Source organism: Sarcophilus harrisii, chromosome 5 (assembly GCF_902635505.1).
Source record: "Sarcophilus harrisii chromosome 5, mSarHar1.11, whole genome shotgun sequence".
Classification (NCBI taxonomy): Eukaryota; Metazoa; Chordata; class Mammalia; order Dasyuromorphia; family Dasyuridae; genus Sarcophilus; species Sarcophilus harrisii.
In genome coordinates this window covers 48,983,037-49,007,008 of record NC_045430.1, presented here as the reverse complement: position 1 = coordinate 49,007,008, position 23,972 = coordinate 48,983,037, and the positions used below count along the sequence as shown (strand labels likewise).

The window sequence follows — 23,972 nt, the reverse complement described above, 5'->3', positions numbered from 1 at the left end:
CCTGCACTGGGGCAATATGGTACACAGAGATTTTAGTGTTATCATGTCTCATGTTCTATCTTCTGGGTGCTTATCTAAATGCTCTAAGACTGATCACATCCCTTAATCTAAAATGGGACCTATCCTAAAATGAGGCCCTAAAATATTTAATATAAGATTTAGACTTGGAAGGGAACTTTGACATTATCAAGGTCAACCCTTACAGTTGAAGAAACTGAAGTTCAAAGAAGTTAACTAATTTGCCCAATGTCCCATAAGGTAGTAATGCTAGACATTGAATTAGAGCTGAAATCTTCTATATCAAATCTGACAATCCTTCCAAAATTTAGGAAGTTCTTAGATGTAGAATAAAACCAACAACCTAACATTCTAATTCAAAAATCCTACTTTGATTCCTAATCATGACAGGCAGATTTTTCTGGAATCTTGAAAGCTAAACTAGTGTAACGCAAGATCTGGTAGCTAGTACAAAGCTAAAAACAAAAACAAAAACAAAAACAAAACCTATTATCAGGGATATAGTTGGCCTGACCATTTAATAGCCTTTACTCTAAAAGACTGTTGGGCCACCTCCCTTCTGGTCACTCTTCATGGTAACAATAAAAAACATACATTTGTAGTTGTACCTAGAGAGAAATATGTCCAAATGGAACATTTGTATCTGGATTTTTCTTTTGATTATAATGGAAAAAATGATAAGGATTAGAAATAAAGTCTTATTTAAGAGAACTCATATGGTATTAAATAACATGCTAATACTTACCTTTGATGGTAAAAAACATAACACATTAGAGTAAGCTATGTGTCAATTATAGATAAGAGACAAATGTGAGATAAATGAGCATAATTCATTGAGTCTCTCGAGGTATTACAAATAGAAAAATATACATTTATATGGAGGATACTGTGAATTTTTAGGGAAGTTTTTGCTTGGCCCCAGGTCAACAGTTCTGAAATCTGATGCTACTAATTTGGCCACAAGTCCTGACAAGGAGCAACCTCAAGAATTCAATTTGGTTTAGTCTTCATGCTAAATCACCACCTAATTTTATCATTCAGATTGTCAACAACAGTGTGGTTTTAGTAAATTTTGTCTGTTATATGTATATCATCTATGATTGGACCAGAATTACTATATCATTTTACATATGTTTCTTAATGTTCACCAAAAACTGGAGTGATCAATGGGTGCCAATTCCTTCTAGCCAAGGTATCAAATCTTTTCTCTCAGATTATGTCTTATTCTACTACAAAATTCATTCTTTTATTTCATTTTCTGAAGTTAGCTTCTTTATATCTTCCATGTTCACAAATTACTTGGGTGAACATTGGGAAGTTTGATTCCCAAATTTAAAAACTGGCAAATATTTAATAATAGTTTTACTAACATCAGTAAAATCCCAAAATGATTAGTATGGCGACTGGTCCATTAACATTTGCAAGCACAGGAAAGATTCTGTTCACCAAAGTATTTTTACAAATAATATCTTTGAAGAATTTACCAAAGAGAAAGAGAAGAGAGTAAAGATAATCAAGAAAATGCCTACTAAACCTATTTTAGAAAGTTCTTAGTACTAAGAACAAGAAGATCCAGCTATGATAGTTTAAGGTGTGATCACATCTCTTTAGGGAAAAAAAAAAAAAAGAAAAAAATCTGCTTTTGTAAGTAGATTTAAGTACTTCACCATGCTTTGTTCCTCTTCTGTTTTTCTACCACCTTCCCCATGTGAAGCTTTCGATGGCTAGTCTTTTCTAAATAGTAGGTTGTGATAAGTGTAAATGCTATAAACAAAAATGAATTTCTTATAATTTTGGAAATATTCTTCCCACTAATTACTCTGAAAACTTAAAAAAATCCAGTCACACTCCCTGCTTATGAGCACAACCCTGTTCCAGTTGATTAAAAAGTGTTCTTTGTTATCTGTTCTTTTTTCTTCTTCTTTCTTTTTCAAGGGGTTCTTATAGCTCCTCCACTAAACTGAATTTACTAACAAAGATTTAAGATTATATAAAAGTTTATATAATCTACTTTAGCTCCCCCTCATTTATGCTTTACCCACCTTTCTATTATAAGGAGATATGTTTTGTAGAACCTTTCATTTTAACATCTTACTCATGTCTCCTTTCTTCATCATTCATTATGCCATATTTGACTATCTATTTTTGTTTGTTTAAACATCAAAACTAATCCCCTCTTGAATGAAAGAAAATCTACCCCACTTAAGAATTGTCAAGAATCAATCAAAAATACATATATGCTCAAAATAGGAAATATGAAGATGCAATTAAATATTTTATTTATTTTTAATATTTATTTAAAAATTGAATCTAAATTGTCTCCCTCCCAAACCCAATCCTTTTAAAGTTTTACACATGAATTTGTGGAAAACATATTTCCATATTAGCCATGTTGAAAAAAAAAACAAAGCAAGGAAAAGCAAGAAAAATAAAGAAGGTAAATAAATGTATGCTTCAGTCTGTACTCAGAGCTCATTATTTCTTTCTCTAGAGGTAGATACAATTTTTTATCATGGGTCCTTTGGAATTATCTTGGATCATCGTATTGATCAAAATAATTAAGTCTCTTACAAGTTGATCATCATTAGAATAATTCTGTTACTGTGTACAATGTTCTCCTGGTTCTGTTCAATGTACTTTGCATCAGTTCATATAAGTCTTTCTAGGTTTTTCTGAAACCATCCTACTTTTTTCATTTATTATAATACAATAGTTACAGTTATATGTTAACTTATTTTATTTCAATATACTTTGATTGTTCTTTGCAGTGTTCAACACATTATGCATGATTAAATGTGTTAATGAGTGAAACATTGATGTGTATGTTACAAGTTCATATTTTATTTTATAACTGGTTATAATTTTAACTTTTTCAAGTATGAGTAAGTTCTTTCAAAATATAATTTGGTGAGTTATGTGTGTATTGATTTTTTTGAACTAATATATTAAGTCCAATATACAAATTAAATAAGATTAAAATATATGAAGGAATTTTTCTTAAGGACTTTTGTTCTAATACCTACTTTCTTTTATATTAAAGGTAATTTAAAAGCCTGTTTAAAATCCCTTTGACCACTAGATACCTAATGCTATAGTAAAATTGTAGTTTTAGTAAACATTTAGCATAATAAAACTAAAACTATGCTAGAAAAAATTAATAAAGATCTAACAACTTCAGTGAGTAATTTGGAAGTGGGGGGAAAACACAATGAAGAAGAATTAAGCAAAGGAAATCACATTAGAGAATCTAAAAGTATAATACTATACATTTATAATAGCTATCAACTTTTGGGATCCTTCATGTGTTTCCAGCTTGCATCTAGAACTCTATCAAGATGCACTATATTATCTAATGTGCAATACATTTAACATAATCTCTGTTGCAGGTTACTTAGTTATAGAAAATCCATCAAGTAAGTTGATTCAAGATTTTTTTTCAATGTTGACTGTAGATTAACTGGCTTGATGAATCTTGATGTGTGGTTCCTCTTTGTATGTTTATTACAAAAACCTCCAAGCTGGATATAAATCATAAAAGCATGACTAATTGCATGGTAACTGGAGAAATGCTTTCTCTCTCTCTGGGGTGAAGTCTGCATGTCTGTGTTTTAGCTTGTGAAGTAATACAGGGCTATTTAAACTCCTTGGGGTTTAAAATCCATGTCATTATGAGAATGAGGTCACTGCAATATTTTATATCTTCTAAAACCTTGTAATGTATGAAATGTTTTCTGAGTGACAAAGAGGTATTAGGTACTTTAGAATGCAATGATAACTTTATGTACTCTCTGACTTAGAGAACTTGGGTTGCAATGAATAGTAAATTGTTCACCACAAATCTCTTGCAAACAAACTTTCATTGACTTTTGTTCTATACTATGAAAGCTAAGAAATTGGACCATCATTAAAGAAAAATGAAAGGATTTTTATTGGTAAAGATGATCAAATAGCATTTAAAAATCCATGCTGCTTGAGTTCTTTAGCAAAATCTTAGTTTTTGAATGTCTATTTTCTAGAACTCTCAAACAGCATGAGCAGTCCTGTGCCTAAAGGGAAAAAAGTTAACATTCTTCCATCTTCTGTCTTTCTCTTACTTTGAGGCCAATAAGCAAGAAAGCCTTCCTGCAACATGTCGAAGAGCTCTGTACAAACAACAACCTAAAGTTTGAAGAAGAATTTTCGGTATGTTCCTAGCAGTTGTCACAACATAGTGAGACCTCCAGTCTCTTCATGTGTCACATTTCATGTCCACTTTAAACAGGCAAGGCCATGAAGGACTCTGGTCTTGATAATCAATACCTAATTACCAGGTTGATTGTTTATATAGTAATGTTACACGGATTTGGTCAATGTAGTCTTTAATGCAACCTGATCAGAACTATTCACCTAGTGTGTCAGGAAAAAAATTATCTTTTTTTGGACTTCCCTCCCCTGGAAAGAGAAGCTCCCCTCTATTCTCAGACCTTCTATTAAAAGTAAGGCTCTATTTTTGACTTTTGTGTGGGATAAGTGAATAGCTCAAAAATCTCAATTGGACTTTACATTTAATCCTTAAATGGAGGTAGCGACTATTTGACTTAGAAAAGTCCTGTTTTAGATTAATCTTTGTAGTTTATAAGAACAGTATAGATACACCAGAAAACACAATTTGAAATGACATTTTCTCAGATGTGTGAATATAGAATAAATTAAATTACCCCATATTTGTATTGAGAGGGAATTGGTTTCCAACATTTTTGTCAAACTAACAAGTTTATGTCAATGTCCTGCTTAGTACAAAAAATGAATCCCTGAGGCTTATGGAGTGGTCACATTATTCAAATTTGTGCAATATATTTCCATAGCACTGGAACCAATTACCATATTTTACATAATTATAACTAAAAATAGTGTGAATTCAATTTTATGTTTCAATTTTATTTATGGGCATATATAAAACTTGTGGAAGAGAAAAAAGGGAAAAAAGTTTGATGGAAAAACTATTTTTTAAAGTTCACATAGAACTTTCATTCAACAAACTCTATTAAGCATTTCCATAAACTTTGTGTGTACTTTTTTATTATCCTTTTCATTTGCACTGCTTTGAAAATGAGATTGCATTCAATTGCATTTCGGTGTCTGATAATGCTGATTGTTTTGGCCTTTAAAGTTACCTTAAAAAAGGTAAAGGTTTTAAAAAAAACATGCATGATGGTCTTGTATCACAGAAAGAATTTTCCAATCCATTCTCCCATAACTTCATTTTTAATTTATCAGCTGTTTGAACTTAGGAAAATACGAACAAAACACAGTACTTAAGTAGTCTAGATTATACTATTTCAGTCTCTCAGGGAATTATAACAAAAATGTGAGAAGATTAATGGTGTTTCCTACAGCTCTTTGGTTATGCTAGTTAAGTAATATTGGTCTGGACTTAATAAAACCAATGGTACCATAAAATTCTTCTGAGCAGTAATGGAGAGGAGACTTTTTTTCTTAAGAGAAGTATAATTTCACTAGAACAGTAATGATAATAGTATAATTATGCAGGACTGCATAGATGAAAAAATTACCTAGTCATAAAAGTTTGCATTTTGGTGTTTCATATCAGGAAAGCTTCTTGTTTTATTATTTTTAAAAAGGACTATGGTTTCAAAACATATATTTAAAATGTATCATTGGTATGATGTACCTGTTAACTTATTTTACAGTTTTAGCAAATATTTTTCCAAATACTGATTTTTTAATGTAAATAAGTAAAACAATGATCCATTTGTTATTTTTTAAAACTTGGTCCAAACTTAAATGGAATGTTGTAAATTTTGTAGTATGCAAAATTATGTTATATATATTATCTTAATGCAGATTCACATTGTCTCCCTTATTAAAACAATATATTGAATAATATTAAAGTGGTTAAAATTATAGTATAGATAACCAAAATTTCTTGCTATACTGAAATATTCAATAATTTTATTCATTGTATATGGAGTAATGATGTCACATCACATTAAGCAGCTGAATTACACTTATATAGCTAGGTATCAATTTGTACAAATAACAAAATCTATGAAGTGATTCCATGTAGTTGAATTCATATTATAGCAATATAATTAGACAAAATGGTAACTAGTTCTAGTGCAATGAAAGTGCGCACAGCAAATTTCAGCTATTTGACCACTCCATAGGATTCAGGGATTCATTATTTGCACTAATCAAGAAATAACCACAAATCTGTTAGTTTGACAAAAATATTGGAAACCAATACCTTCTCAATGCAAATTTAAATTAATCTAATTTATGCTATATTCACAAATTTGCTACAAATCTGTAAGTGAAAGGTTTCCCTCTGGCTTCCTTAAAAAAGGAATAGAATGGTTAGAATTCTTTGCACATTAAATTCATCTTAGATCCTAATTTGATTTAATGAAATTTAATCAGCTTGTTAAGCTTTGTGTTCAGAATTCAGGCCTACTTGCCACTTAAAAGAACAATTCAGTCAGGTAGGCAATCAACAAGTAGCTATTAAACTATTCCTATTTGCCAACCTCTCTATCTCTCTCCTTCACTTACTTCATCTAAAAGATGTACATAATGTTATTTGATATCATATTACCAAGGTTATTGTGATGATAATGTACTTTAATATTATAATCAATCTGTGGTTTCACTGACGTATCATATCATAGTAGTATCTCTACTCCTGCTGGCTTTCCTTTAATTACTTCAATTTATTTTTCTCTAATTACTTTTCAATTTTATTTTATTATCAGCTCTATATTTTTTTCCTTTATCATCCCCCTTTCCCTCCCATTCAGAAGGCAAGACATATAAAGACTATTAGAAATATGTAGTTATGCAAAATACATTCATACATTAGCCATGCTAGAAGGAAGGAAAAAAAGAAGAAAGGAAGGAGGGAGGTAGAGGAGATGGAAATAAGGAAGAAAAAAGGAGGGAAGGAGGGAAGAAGGAAGGAAGAAAAAAAGAGAAAAGAAAATATGCTTCATTCTCTCCTCAGAATCCATCAGTTCTCTATATCAAGTTGATTAGTATGTTTTACCATGTTGCAAAAGAAAACACAAGAAAAATAAAGTAAAAAAGTATCCCTCAAGCAACACTCAATGTTTATCTGTTTTCTTTCTGGAGAATAATAACAGTGTTTGCCACAGGTACTTTGAAATTGTCTTGGATCAATATCTTGATCAGAGTAACTAAGTAGATCTAACCAGAACAGTGATCATATTGACTAAGGATGATCACAGTCATCCTTTCAATAATGTTGTCACTATATAAAATGTTATCCTAGTTCTGCTCACTTCACTTTGCATCAATTCATATAATTCATTCCAGATATCTTTGAAACTATTCTGCTAATCATTTATTATAGCACAATAGAGTTCCATCATAATCATATACCACAATTTGTTTAGCTATACCCCAGTTGATGGGCAGCACCTCAGTTTTTCATTCTTTGCTATTGCAAAATGAGCTACTACAAATAATTTTGTACATAGGGGTACTTTAAACTATTTCAGTATAATAGTACCTGTGTTGTTTTTCAATTATTCTCCATTGTTTCTCATTTTCAGTGCATATCCAATCTACTTCCTCTCCTGATCATTCATGCCCTCAGTAAAGCCATTTCCTCAACTTATTTCCTATCAAATTTATAATTGGCAGTGTGTTACAACCATGGTCACCACATATCTTTCTATTACCATATGCATCTCCTTCAATTTTGACTGTTCAGAAATTTTGGTGTTCTGTAGTCCTTAATCAAAATTATGTTACACAGGAAGAACCTACCATTCTTGGGGATATGCTCCCTACTTCTCTTTTCTTTTGTCCCCACTTGGAGCTGCCTAGGTCAAATTGAGTCTACTTGACTATTTATACACATCTTGTATAAAATGAGAATAATCAATTCTATTCTTCCTAGTGAGATGGAGGATCTCCAGCCCTCATCATTTAGTGTCTGCCACTGCATCCTAAGATCTTCTAGTTCTTACTATCCATCTTTCTTATGTCCTCTGGACCCTTTTGGACTATTGGTCCATTTGACTTATTGGTACAAAACAATATGGGTTTGTATGACAGCCCAGCATGGATTTTCCCATCAGTCTTGCTATAGTTGTAACTTTTGAACTTTACAGCAATTCCATTTTCCCCAAAATTGAATATAAGCTTTTTGAGAGAAAGAATCATATCTTTTTTTTTTCATTTCATATCACTATGATTTAACATACAATAAACACTTAACTGATTTTTCATCCATCTTTTAAGTTTAAAAAGATGAGCTTTTCTAGCAACAAATAGTTTGGGAAATTTCCCAAATGTGATCAAACTTGCTAATTGGGTATCTACAGATCTTGTTTGAATTATATCTATTATGGATTAATTCAAAAGTTTGAATTAATCAAACATGCCATAGTCTGGACAACACACATTTTTCCATTTATCTTGTTTTCAAAGTAGAAATAGTGAGACCAATCCCTTTGATTCTGAAAATAAGAAGAATGTAACAACACTAGACAATTTTAAGTTTAAGATCTTGCTTTGTATTATAAAATATTCAAATTCCAGATATTGAAAGAATTCCTTATCATACTTCTAATTAGCTTATTAGAAATTCTTATTAATATGTAACTAATATGGATTTAAATCACATAATCTTTTTGGTCCTCTATTCATTGGAATGAATGATCTTTAGCATCCTGTCCCAATGATTTTCCTTATTTTTCTGTAAATTCATCAGAAGATGAATTAAGTAACTAATTTAAAATACACTTTTGCTAGTGTGAGGTATACAAAGTGAAGAACAAGTCAAGTCCTGAATTCAAGGTATTTACAATTTAAAGGGAAAGGCAATATACATAGGAATTGTCAGTTGCAAGGCTCAGGGTATGATAGCATTACACATGGAAATGTATCTTCTTTAATGCCATTTATATTACAAACCATATTGGTTTCTGATATTAGACTACATAACATTCATCTAAAATGCTAGAACCCCTTCCCTTGTTCATTTAATAACTTATAGTAGCAATGTAGGAAGGCAACATTTATTAAGCACCTACTTTATGCCTGGAATTGGGGGTGCATTATAAAAAGTATCTCATTTAATGCTCATTTTAACCTGGGAAATAGGGATGCTATCTTTATTTCCATATTACAGTTGAGGAAATTGAGACAACCAGAGGTGACTTGCTCAGGATCACACAGCTAGTAAATATCCAAGGCCTGACTCAAGGGCCAGTACACTATCCATTTTGCCATCTAGCTATATAATAACTAGTACTGACTATTATCTTTACTTAATGTTTCATACCAGACTCATTTCCCATTACTATATTTCTCACCCTGAAATCATCAGTGATTATATGAAACAAAGTTCTTGTCCTTACCATACACCATTCCATAGGTCACCTGTAATTTTAATTCTGCAAATGTTCCATGGATTTGTGGCCATTCATTATGATGGAAAAAGTATATTTTTATTAAAGATTGTATTTTTCCCATGGAGATCCAAGAAAAAGGAAAAGAGCACATATGTACAATAATGTTTATAGTAGCTCTTTTTGTAATAGCAAAGAATTAGAAACTGAGGAGATGTCATCAACTGGAAAATGGTTGAAAAGGTTATATATGAATGTGATAGAATAATATTGTTTTGTAAGAAATGGTGAAGAGAATCATTTCAGAAAAACCTAGGAAGACCTCTATGAACTGATGTAAAATAAAGAGAGCAGAGAGAGAAGAGACTAGAGAAGAGTAGGAGAACAATTTACACAATAATAGAAATATTTTTTTGTTTTAATATTGATTTTTGACGTTATTTGGGATTATGTTAACACACAAGTAGTCAATTCATAATGACAGAATCCTCTTTTTTCCTGCTTGTTAAGGGAGAACATATATCCCAACATCTACAACATTGGAAGCATAGTATTGAATACAAAGTACATACAAAGGAGCTGGGTTCAAAGTCTAACTTTGTTACTTATTATTTGCATTATTTTTGATTAATTATTCTAAGAAGCCTCAGTATCTTCATCTATAAGATGAGGGTCTTAGATTCAATGATATCTAAGGTTTCCTCTGATTCATAATTACACTTACTGGATGGTTATAGTGGCTAACTGTGTGATCATGTACAAGTCACTTAGCCCCAATTGCCTCTCAAAAAAAAATCCCAAGACATTTAGATTCATTTATTTTTATATTCTATTCTAACAAAGTCTAAAAACTTCTGGCTTCTTGGAATATGTAGTTGTGTTCAGGATAATTATGAGCTTTTAAATCATTTCTTCATTCTGAACCTTACTTTCTCAGAGTTTTCATCTTATTTCCCTCTGCCTGCCTTCCTACTGAGGTCATCAAGTGATAAAATACATTAACCTAGTTGAAGGATCCTTTAAAGTTTTTAATATTTTTTTCAATATCTTCATTCTCTGCAAAAAAGTATTGGTATGTCAAGTGTAAAAGGCATATTGGTTTCTCTCCTTGAGAAGTAAACTTAGTGTAAATTTAGAAGGCCAAGTATCCCAAGCCAAGATGGTTTCTTATTGCCTTTGGGTAGATGTTGAAACAACTTGTTTTCACCTCTCCAAAGAGAACTTTTGTGTCATCTTTCCTTCCATTTAGGTGTAATTTCTTCATAACCTCACAACAGCAGCAATCAATTAATCAATTAACAAGCATTTAAATTAAGTATTTATTAGGTACTATCAAATGAGATAGCATGCAAATATCTTTGAAAATCTTTAAGTTCTAGATATGATTTTAGCTATTGTTATTATATACCGGACACTGTGGTAGTCCCTAAGGATATTTAAAGGATAGTAAAAACACTCCTTTACCTAAAGAATCTTGAATTTTACTGGGGAGATACATTGATCTCCAAGCATTTTTTTAAGTTATTTCAATGGGGGCAGCTAAGTGATAAAGTGGACAGAGTGCCAAGCCTGGAGTTAGAAAGACTTATCAAATCTAGTCTTAGAAACTTCCTAGCTATGTGATTCTGAGCAAGTCACTTAACTCCATTTGCCTCAGTTTCTTCATCTATAAAATGAGCCATTCTATTATCTTTGCCAAGCAAACCCCAAGTGGAGTCAAAGGAATCAGGCATGACAAAGTTATGGAAAAACAATGTGTACTCAGCCTGAAAAAGATAGGCTGGAGCCAGACTGTTAAATCCTTGGAATGTCAAACTAGGATATTTTCCCTAATCCTAAATGCAAGAAGACATTGAAGTTTATTTATCAGAAGAAATAATATGGCCAGATCTACATTTTAGGAATAGTTAAATGATTGATTATGGGTAGCCTAAAAATTATATGATTGTTAGCCGCATGTAAGTTACTTTTTTGCTACTCTTGCTGCCATAACACAGAAGCAGGCGGGATCAACACTGAAATGAGAGTTATTTTCATATCTTTCATGGATTGCCAAGGTAACTTGATAAGACTATCATTAACTAAGCCAGTACATGGACAAAAATCCATAAACCTTCTCTGGCTCATTATCCTAAATTTAAGACTTTCAATTTTAGTAGAATGGAACATAGATTGTGGGTACAATCTCTGAGAACAAAAGCACCATCACCACATCATGGTATTATCTAGAATTTTTTTCCTCTTCCTTGGTGTGGATCATTTTATCTTGGTTACCCTTTTCTGATAATGGTAGTGAAAATTAAACTATTTTTGCCCATTTCTCCTTTTTCACTGCAATTAATTTTAGGGTTGAGTTGGAACTGCTATAGTTACACAAACTTATCTTTTTGCTTTTACCTTTTATTTTGTTTTAGCATTGATTTTTGAACCTATTAGGGATTCTGACAACACATAACCAATTCAGAATAATTGTTGTATTTGAATTCTCTTATTTCCTGCTTATTAGTAGTAGATCTTTCACGGGGCTTCAGATACTTCAAATCTATCCTCCTATCCTCTTTTCAATGAATAAACCATACAGTAAAAGGTAATGTATTCTTAATGGTTATTTATTTCAATGTTTCTTTACCAATTATTTGTTTTTTTCTTTGCAGTCTATCATATAAGCTACCATTCTATTCAAAGTGAAATGTCAAAGTCTGCACTAGGTCTACTAATTGCAAGCTTCAATACTTCCCCCTCCCCCCCATCATCCTTTTGTGGTATTTGGCATTCTAATTGCCCACTCCTTGATATTTTCTTTGCCATAATATCAATATAACCCTACTTCTTAATTCTTTATTTGATTCTTACTGATTATTTACTTCTGTCTTTTCTTGGCTAGTATCTCTTCTTCCTGACATCACAATGTGTTGATATTCCCATAAGTTTCTATCCTTGGTCCTCTTCTTTCCTTATATGTAGTATGTCCCCAAATTCTTACTGTGGTTTTAAGCCATATTAACTTAAAACTGTGCTAAGGATTTGATGATACATTATATTCTCCCTTAGTGTTCCCTTCACCTTTTATAACTAAATCTCTGAAGATGATTTCCTCGGCTAACTTTTTTCCTCAACTACTTGCTTCATCTCTACTAGGAGATTCCTTCTCAAATCCTAGAGTTGTCTTCAACCCTTGCTCTTGCGATATACATTCAATGAATTTCTAGATCCTTGACTTAATTTCATCATATTTCTTGAATCTTTCCCATTTTTCTCATTTTAACTTGTTAATTCAAGCTTTTAAAACATCTTGCTTGGACCATTGTGATAGCCTACCAACAAGTTCACCTGTTTCCATTCTTTCTTTTTTTTCCCCTTTCATACAACTTCCAAGATAATCTTCCCATGTAGAAACAAAGCAGTGTGGTATGTCGTGTTTGGGAGGAATCACTTAATTTGCTTTTGAAAGATCTGCATTCCCAATTCTCACAATTAGCAAGCTACCTGAACATGGGTAAATCATTAAACCTCTCTTACTGTTTTTTTTTTTTTTTTTTTTTTTCTGCGAAATGAGGTAATACTTCTACAACTATACTTTACATGGTTATTCGGAGGCTAAATAGTTGTGAGTTCTTATATGGCAAATATCATTTCACTCATTTGCTCAAAACTTTTCAATGGGCCTATATTATTCTACTAAATAAAATCCAGATTTAATTCTTAGAAATTATGTCTATACAATCTGATTTCAATCTATCCTGTACATTATAGTCAAGCTAGAAAACTTGATGTTCTCTGATCACAGCTCACAGTTTCCCAACTATCTTCCCTTTATCTATTGTATCCTAAATATACTCAAGGCTCAATAAATGCTGAATGAATGAATGAAACTCAATGTGAAAATGTCAAGGAAGAGAGAATTATAAGAGTACAAATAGCAACTAATTGTGATGATCATAATGGGCAAAAAACTGTAAATAAATTTAAGATAGGTTAGCTGTTCTGTAGGAAGCATTTTTAAAAATCTGAATTACAGGAAAGATAATTGGTTTTTTTTCAACTAATGGTAAAAAGATCAGTTGTTTCACAATGTGACAATTCTGAAAATTCTTAAATAATCCTGTTCAAGTATAAATATAATACTTTGTATCTATAAATTTCATATTTTGGGGGATACCTATCTTTTTCAGGAATTTTTTGGTGTTTTTTTTTTTTTTTTTTTTTTAGTAAAGCAGGACCTGAGCAAATATCATTAATTTTTACTGAACGCCAGTGGTAAAACTCAACATTCTTGCTGAAATGACCAAAAAACATACATTGCATGGAAATGCCTATTTAAGGAAAATCCAGAAAAAAAAAATCTGTGACCTTTATCAACTTCTCTAACTGACCAACTGTATTACCTTTGAACAGGCATGAAATCAAACTGCCTTGGGAGAAAAAACAAAAATAAATCACCAACTGCCTTCCTCCAACTAAGTGGAAATTAGAGTATTAAATAATTGTCAGTTGTTGCTATCTGATAAAATGCTTAGTAATCATTAGACTATGGAGGTAAATTCTCTTTGGCTATAGAAGTGGAAAAGGGAATTGTTCATAATCAAGGGTAATTTGCTAATACATGTATCTCATCACATGGCTTCATGAAGATTACAATCTCACAGAAGGTGAGACTGACTTTAGCTAGGATTTTTAAGGTGAAAGTTCGCATAAGTTTATATTGTTCAACCTGAGAGTGATTGTTGCAGCTTTGTCTCTGCCACTAACAATGTGACTTGGGTTATTAGGGAAGATGGCATGTTTGGTGGGTTTTCAGCAGTATAGAGAGATTGAGAATAAAAAATGCCCTTGTTTTATGAGGATAGCAGTACGGAAAAAAACATTTAAAATAGGAGCTACTGGTATATAAACATTTGTCTATTTCTTGTTTCATTTTATGAAATTAATGGGATACTTTTCAATAATTATATTCCATAGGAGCTCCCTAAATTCCTCCAGGATCTTTCTTCTACTGATGCTGACCTGCCTTGGAATAGGGCAAAAAACCGCTTCCCAAACATAAAACCATGTAGGTACATTTGTTAAATCTCTATTTTGTTCTAAAAATGTTCTTAAAACATGACTAATAGAATACAGTTGAATTTTCTTAGCCTTATTTTTAATATATGTTTGTTATATGTGCTTTGAGACATATTTATCTAATAAGAAAATTATGTTATCAATGATTTTCAAATAACATTTCCTTGACTTCTTGTATCATTTTAAAGTGAAAGTTAATATACCAAAATGATTTTCAGTTTGTTTTTTGTAAACATTAATTATGCAGGTGCAGGAAATTATAGAACTAGTAGTTTCTTATCTTTGTAATTAAACCCAAGTAACTTCTTTAATATTCTTTTCTGCACATTTTAACATTTTTCTGCAAATGAAAAGAATTTGTAGATTGATTTTTTTCCTCTTTGAGAATACAATTCATGTGACATATTGGTTTCTCCCTAGGATTATAGCATTACTTTCCTATGGATTTTCAAATATGTGTTGCAAGATTTTTCTTTGAAGATCAGAATATATATGAGGACTTTAAAAGCCCAGATAGATTTTTATCAAAGAAGACAGGGATTTATAGTACTATAGTCAACACATCTTCATTTTTCACTTAATAATACAAGAAATGCCATTATTGTTTTAAGAATTAACAGTGATGTGAAAGGGAGAACAGAACTTTCTTTTGTTAATGATGGCTATATTCGCTGATATTAACTTCATAATAGTTATTTCTAGTCAACATTTCCATACTGCATTTTCTAATATAATATACAAATGAGGAATGTCAATTTGCATAATTTATAAATTTAAATTTTTTATTCAAAAGAATTAGAGTACTTTGAACTCAAAGTAAATGTTAAAAAAAACTTTGAAAATATTTTCTATATTCTTATACATACTTAAATTTTATTGATTCTACATAAAATACAAAAATGGGGAAAATTAAATATAGGTTGATTTATCATTTTAATTGGAATAAAAGTCTGGGATGTTGCAAAGAAACATAAGATTATGAATCTAATGTCTAAAGAACTATCTAGTTGAACATTAGTTACTTTGAGAGTTCTATGAGTTTTTTTCTGTAAAGGCCACTAGTAATGTATCACTTGAAAAAAGTAATTTGCTTAGTGTTAATATATAGCAATGGTCTTAAGATGATACCAGTCTGATACCAGTCCTACAAAAATTTTACTAATATGGTCCTAAAAATAAGTTGGGCACAGATAATATTTAATGCAATAAATTAATATAGTTTTGAAATCTTAAAATCAAAATCTCTATACAAAATCAAAATTTTAAAACCTTTATTCCAAGGAGTTCAAAAAACTATTATGTATTTACATGATATAACCTCTCAAACTCTCAGTTTAATGATCTATAAAATGGAATAATAAGACTTTAATGACCAGCAATATAGGACTGTGTGTGGAAAACACATTGTACACCTTAAAATACTATTGAAATAGAAACTGTTGTACTTGTTATGAGATGTAATCATTAAGATATAGAATTGAAGCTCAGTGACTTCTTCAGAACAGCAAATGATAGAATAATGAGTAAAAGTATGAATAGAAAAGAAGAAAAAATAAAGTAAAATTGTTTAAAATAGCTATAACATATTATGTTACAAATAAATATAATATAATTTTCCAAGCTTGTTGAATGGCATGGTATGAAATGTGTACACACACACACACATATGTATGTATATACATTATATTATTATTATATTATGTTATATATGTATATATGTATGTGTGTATATATATATATATATATATATATATCTGGAAAGTGTTATTATTTCCCATTTTATATATGAGAAAATTGAAGCATATAGGTCAGAATTGTCTAACTAGTAAGTGTCTGAGACAAGATTTGAATTTAGGGCTTCCTAACTTCAGATCCACTATTCTATCTACTATACTATCTAGTTACAAAGGAAGACATGGTAAATTTCTAAAATTACATTTCCCTCAGGGAATAGCACATCCAATCATTTTTATTAGATTTTTCAGAGAAAACAATGGTGTTCTCCTCTGACTTCCCCAATTGAGAGTTTAACATCACATTTTGAAAAAAAATGATTTGTTATATACATACACACATATATCTATGTATATTATATAGTCAGTAAAAGAATGATCTACTAAATAATGTCAAGTCTATAATTTTACTTTAAGCCTGGTTGTCTACATGGAGAAGAACAAGTTATAATCTCATAATATTCTCAATTTGGAAATCATTAGCCTGATTATCTACATAGATAAGACTCCTTTTAGGAGAAAAGGTTGCCAATAGAAAGTGTTCCTGTATATATGTTTCAGGATGAACTTAACCTCTTCTGGCCCTTGTTGCTTCTTGCCAAGCCTATTTTGCTCTTGTTGACAGACTTATCTCATTTCTCCAAATGAGATATGCTCTCTTGATGAGAATATAACACATGAACGAAGAACTTCTACATCTCTATTTAATTCAAACAAAATGTTCTCAGGGGTTAACCTGAAAGGCTCATTTTCTGTCTGTTCATTTCCTCCACCAAGTGTTTATCCTGGGAAACTAATTCATTCATTATCTCCTCTCCTCTCCTCTCCTCTCCTCTCCTCTCCTCTCCTCTCCTCTCCTTCCCTCTCATCACGTTCTGGGAAAATCTACAAATTAAATTGAATCTCTAAGAACAAATCATCTCCTTTCTTTAAGAGTTGTGCTGTTCAGGAATTGCCTTTTTATCTCTTGGAACATTTTATCTCTGATCCCTCACACTTTGGATTACTCTTAAAGCAATCCCAGAGGGCAACATTAATCAAGAAGTCTTCCCTTTTAATCAGAAAGCTAAATTCTATCATCATATTATCTATGAAACCAAAAATCTATTTACTTCACAGAAGATTGAGAGTTAGAAACACTACCCATGAGCCATTCTCTCATACCACATTAGAAAATACTTGTTTACTTTTGCTTTTTGCTTTTGTGGAAACTTTATTATTGCTCCAACTGCTGCCATATCTTTGGCTTGGAAAGTCTATTAACAAGATGCTGCCTCTGATCATAGGCTCAGAAAAGCTATAGTTTATTCATCCTTGTTCTTTTGCCCAAAGGTAGACATTAATAATTAGAGGCAAGGTGGAATTGAAGAAAATGTGAACCAGAGTAGGCTTCTCTGAGCCCAGAATACATTTCCTCTCCAGCCCACTGGGCTATTGTCTAAATAGGTTAAGAACCAAAAAAGAAAATGATTACACCAAGAAGTTACTACCAGTCATCATGCCCTTTCTCTGCTTATTAGTGAATGCTCTCTCACCTGTAATGCTTGATCTGTATCAACCACTCACCCTAGGGACATCAAGATCTGCTCCTTTCTTAGATGCTTTGCATTTATTGCTTAAATACTAATATTTAGCAAGCCTTGTCTAAGCAAACCAGTGGGAGATCCTAAGGCCCTATTTGGTGGAGCAGGCAAACGCCAATACCAGGATCTTCCACATAAACGGGAAACTGACAGATTCCAGCTTGAAGATGTACCCCATGTTTCAGTGTAGCCCTGGGCAAACAGGCATCCTCAAACAGATTACTAAATGCTTCCTGTATAGTCCCTAGGGAAATATGAGAACACCCCACTGTCTTCTGCATACTCCAGATACCAGCACTAGGATCCCAACTCAATACCAGGTATGTTGCCAGACCTCTCCTCCAACTCCTCCGAATAGCATTAGACCCTATGGCTCTCATGGTAATATCAGGTAAACAGTTAAAGCCTTCAGTCCCTGGTCCAAGAAGCCTGAGATAATTCGTCTCTACACTGAGAGCAGAGTTCAAATTAAAAAGAAAGGGAAAAGACCCCTCAAATGAGCAAAAACCTACAAAGAATTTAAAACATTATTATATTGACCAGGAAGACCAAGACAAAAACTTAGAAGAAAACAACACAAAACCTATGGTTAAAACTCCAAAGGGGAAAAAAATAGAAGAGTGGCTTCAAATCCAGAAACAACTCATGTAAGAGCTCAAAAAGGAGTTTAAAAATCATACAAGAGAGATAAAAGAAAAATTTGAGAAAAGAAATGAAAGTGATGCAAGAGATTATGAAAATAGGGTCAACAGTTTAGAAAGAGAAAACTGCTTAGTATAAAAGCTAACTGAGGAAAAGAATTCCTTACAAATTAGAACTGGGAAAGTGGAAGCTAATGTTTCTATGAGAGATCAAAAATTCAAAAACTTGAAAAACACATAGAAGAAAATGTAAAATACCTCACTGGAAAAAACTGATCTGGAAAAAACAGTATCAGAATTAGCAAGGCTAACACTGACAAAGATCTGGATAGCCTCTTTCAAGAAACTATCAAGGAAAATTGCCATGATATCCTGGTTCGAGGGCAAAATAGGCTTTGAAAGAAAAACTGATCACCTTAGGAAAGAGATCCCCAAACAAAAATTCTAAGGAACAATTTCAGAACTATTAGGTCAAGAAAAAAAATGCTGAAGTGACCAGAAAGAAACAATTCAAAACCCAGAGAACCATAATCAGGGTTACACAGGACTCAACAGCTACTACATTAAAGGATTAGAGGTCATAGAACATACTATTCTGGAAGGCAAAGGAACTGGGATTATAACCAAGAATAATCTGCCCAGTGAAATTAAGCACAGTACTTCAAGGGGGAAATGAACAGATACAAAGTAAAGTGAGCAGAACCAGAAGAACATTGTACATAGTAACTGCAGTATTGTATGATCATTTGTAAATAGCTTAACTATTCTCAGCATACAATGGTCTAAGACAATTCTAAGGACTTACATCCTTTTTTATTTCTATCTTTTTTTTCTTTTTACCAATTTTATTTTATTTTTAATAGTATTTCATTTTTCCAAATATGTGCAAAAATAGTTTTCAACATTCAACTTTGCAAATTCTTGTGGTCCAATTTTTTTTTTCTCCCTGCTTCCCTGCTTCCCACCACTCTCCCCAAGATAGCAAGCAATCCACAAAATTATTTTTTTGAATTATTTCTTCCTTTTTTTTCCTTTGATCTATGTTTTCATTTACAATATAACTAATATGTAAATAAGTTTTACATGCTATACACGTGTAACCCATATCAAATAAAGATAGAGAGAAAAATTGGAATTCAAATATAGATACAGTTTTAGAAATGTAACCAATAAACAGATAGCACATATATAACTTATAGACACATAACTGGCATTGATGTAATCAGATATTTTGAAACTCAAAAATTTTAAACAATTGAATCTTAATTTTTTTCATGTAATTGAAGAAAATAAAATATTAAAGAAACAAATAAATAAAATACAGTAAGTTTCCAAGAAGGTGCTGACGTCTAGTAATAGAAATCCTAGGTCCAAAGCCTATCTTACTATTTATTATATTATTTTTTACCATCATAATCTCTAATTTCCCTTCTAATTCTGTAAGTGTGATCCTATGATCTTATTTATGAAATGAAAACAATGTAACTATTTAAATAAAAATAGAAAAAGTTCCTTCTAAAGTTCCCTATCTTCAGTAGTTTATTTATTCAGAAGTTGTTTATTCACCCTGTAAGATTAGTATCAAGGTTCAGAGAGCAGGTTTTCCAAATGTTCTCTTCTTCATTTTGATTACATTTGCATATTTCCTTAAGGCATCAGACTATACATGACAGGCTCACTAAATTTATCCTTCCCTCAAGTCCTAATAAAAATTCCTACTCCTTTTAAAATGTTAATATTGTCACCAATTACCACTGATTCTTTCTTCCCAAACTGACTCCAAGCATATTATTTAGTGGGATACTTTTCTACATGTATCTTTGATTCCCAGTTTCTATGCAATGTGAGGAGGGTACTGACATTAATTATGAATGAACCCCTAGAAAATATCACCCCTTAGGAAATTATTTTCCCAAATCATCTGAGGATTTTAGACCAAGGAGTACTGCATATAATACACATGATTACTTTAGAGACTGAACCATAAGCCTTCACTCTTAGAAATGCATGATATTTTATCATAGGGTTGAAAGCAGCATTTTAACAGCTTGATATATGAAGCTCACAAGTTTCAAAATACTATACTTACTAGCAAATAAATATAGAGATTTCCAAACCTTCACATTACTAGATAAAGTAGTTTGTGAGAGCTTTCCAGTAAAATGAAGGTTTAATTTCTTTGTTTCTAGACACTTAATGAGTTCCCCTCTTTAATAATACTATTAAACAGAAATATATTAAGATGTTTTTATTAAGTAAAAATGCAAAAATTTGTACTCAAACATGTGCCACCCTTCTCTATCATGATAATTGCTGACATCCATAAGAGCATATTAAGTTTACAAAGCATTTTACATACATTACTGCTTTTGAGAATTATAATGATGCAGGCAGGAATTAATATTTCTGTGGACTTTTGAGGTTCACAACCATACTGGAGTTAGATATCAAAGGGTTTAGTATTCTCATTTCATAGATTTCAGCAACTGATGCATACTAACGTGCCAGCAGCAATATAAGAAGAAATATTAGAGCAGGACTTCCTCAAAATGTAACACTTGAAGTGGTTCACCATGTGACTTTTCCTTTAGTGATATAAACATATCAGGTTAAATATCTGCTTATGCATAATATATGTTTAAACTTGAAGATGCATGGGTTGCTTTCAAAACTGTTCAAAATCACAATGTACTTCAATTGAAGAGTGTTTCTTAATATTCTTTCTAATATTCTTAATATTCTTTCTCATTTTCAGTTGAGTTAAAATTGATTAAGCTTTTTTTTTAATAGATAATAACAACAGAGTGAAACTAATAGCAGATGCCAGTGTACCAGGATCTGATTACATCAATGCCAGTTATGTGTCTGTAAGTTATATGTGTGCTATCCGTTTTTTGGTTACACTTCTAAAACTGTATTTATATTCCTATGTATGTATATTCCTTTTAAGCAACATGGAAACTTCCACTGGTTTTTGTATAGCAAAAATGCATGGTTTATAAAGAGACATGTCATAAAATTTAATATGTACACAGGATTTGGAGAAACTAGTGGTGCAATGTGTAGAGTGCTGGAGTCAGGAAGATTCATCTTCCTGAGTTCAAACCTTTTCTTAGGTACTTCCTAGCTGTGTGACCCTGAGCAAGTAACCTAACCCCATTTGACTCAGTTTCCTCATCTGTAAAATGAGCTGGAGAAGCAAATAGCAAATCATTCTATTATCTCTACCAAGAAAACTCTAAATGAAGTCACAAAGAGACAGATATAACGCAAAAATGACTGAACAATACTTAGGATTTAAAGGAATTAGTCAGTGAGCTTTTGTTCAATTGTTCTTTAATTTTTAATAAGTATCTGTATTTGAATAATTTCTGAGCCTATAACTTATGTTTGCTTTACAACATATAATTCAACATGAGAAATGTAGAAGATAGAGAACTGGTTAGTAATAACTAGGTTCAAGTCCTGCCTTTGTACAGAGACTGTCTTTAATTCTCTTTAATATCATAAACTGTAAAAGTGTAGGTGATCTGCACTGATAATGACAATTTTATCATTAAAAAGCAAAGATAACTTCCCTGTAGCTGGGAAATCACTTGTCCAGCCAAAGCCCAATATAAATGCATGTAAAGGGAGAATTTGAGTATCAAATCATAGTTTCTTATTGACTTATAATCAACCTCAAGGGATATCTAGATAGATGGATAGATGGATAACTAGCTAAATAAGTAGATGGATAGATGGATGGATGGATGGATAGGGGTGGATGGATGGATGGATGGATGGCTAGATGGATGGGTGAGTGGTTGGACAAATAAATAAATAACTTATTAAATGTTTACTTTGAACTAGACAGTGTGCTAAGAGGTTAAAATATGCAAAGTAGCAAGCATGTCAGTCTCTGATGTCAAGAAATTTATATTCTGTTAAAGGAAAACAACATATAGGGGGAATCCCCCATCCATTAAGAAATTCCTGCTTTCAAAATACTCGATCAATGGTCTTCTACCCTCTACTTAAACATATCAGTACATCATTATCTCATGAAACAATCATGAAAGAAGTTGTCTAAAACCCTTTTCATTTTTAGAACTTTACAAAGAGCTACACTATACTCTAGAATCTCTTGAAGAAGAAATTGTCCTGAATTACTTTCTAAATTTTAAAGGAAATGTCTAAATTTCTAAAATTTCTAAAATTTAAAGGAAACCCTTGTAATTTCTTCACCAGGCTGTTATTTAGGATTATCAGATCCACCAAATGGATCCCCACAAACTCCAGCATCAGTTTTCCCAGGAACATTTCACTTTTTATACCACACTCTTGAATTCTATGGGGCATTTTATAGAGATATAACCATGAAGGAATGGTTTAAATAATGCAAAATACATAAAAGCAATCTAGCCAAAGAAATTTACAAAAGCTACCTGACTGAAATTGATGCCTTCTTCTCACAGTAGAAAATATAAAACAACATGTGGCAACTTTATAGGCAAAGACTTTTCATATCTTCAAATTCACACAAACAGTACCAGAAAGGTCACATTCTTGATTCATCACAGCAGGTCATGACAATTTTTGAAAAGTTATAATTGTTAGTCTTTCCATATATAAAAAGTTATAATTGTTAGCCCTTTTCATATATTGAGCCCCAAATCTGTCTCCCTGAAATATTCACTCACTAACATTTTATCTGCTCCCTGAAACTTTATAGAATAAGTTGTATCCCTTTATAATTGGATTTCTTAAACATTTTTTTTTGTGTCGTGGGCATCTTTGGAAGTCAGATGAAGCCAATTGACCCCATTTCAGAAAAAATATTTTTAAGTTCATAAAATAAAATCCATGGAATTATAGAAGAAATCAAGTATTTTGAAATACATTTATCAAATATCTATGTGAACACTCCAGGAAATATACGAAAAGTTCACTGTTTGATCAGATAACAAACTTGAAGAAAAATGCAAAGTACAAACCAACAGAAATATCTGTGTTGTGTATGTGTGTGTATGTGTGTATGTGTGTGTGCATGTATGTGTGCACATATAAACTTGTATAAACTCTAGGAAGCTCCTTGGATGAGGACATTCTCTCTACCAATGTATGGTCACACTTTCTCTGCAATTTATAATCTTGAGAGGTTCTCAGAGAATTAAGAGGTTAAATTACTTGCCAAGTTTAATATTAGAAGTAGAACCTCAACCCAGACCTTTCTGACTCTATGGCCAGCTCTCTTGCTTCTATGTCATATTGCTTTCATCCAAGTTAATAAAACTATTAGACAGTACCTTGAATAACTGTTCTAGATTTCTCTCTCCAGGTAAACATAAACACACTACTTAAGTGGTTTATGAATCAATTCTCTATATTTTAGAAATGAAGCTTATATCAGAACATTTGGGTGTAAAAATGTTCCCCCAGTTTTCTGCTTCCCTTCCAATCTTGGCTGCATTGATGTTTGTACTAAACCTTTTTAATTTAATATAATCAAAATTATCCATCCTGCATTGCATAATGTTCTCTAGTTTTTTTTTTTTTGGCCATAAATTCCTTTTCAAC

At 31.7% G+C, this 23,972-nt stretch overlaps 1 protein-coding gene across 1 annotated transcript in view; it reads left to right on the top strand.

Annotated features, from left to right (window-relative positions):
• The window catches only part of PTPRQ (protein tyrosine phosphatase receptor type Q), a 313,790-nt gene that overhangs the window by 267,597 nt on the left and 22,221 nt on the right, over positions 1-23,972 (top strand). Inside the window, exons 55-57 of the mRNA XM_031941204.1 lie at positions 4,119-4,200; positions 14,355-14,445; positions 21,204-21,280. Of these exons, the coding sequence (XP_031797064.1) occupies positions 4,119-4,200; positions 14,355-14,445; positions 21,204-21,280 (250 nt within the window). The remainder of the gene's footprint in view (positions 1-4,118; positions 4,201-14,354; positions 14,446-21,203; positions 21,281-23,972) is intronic.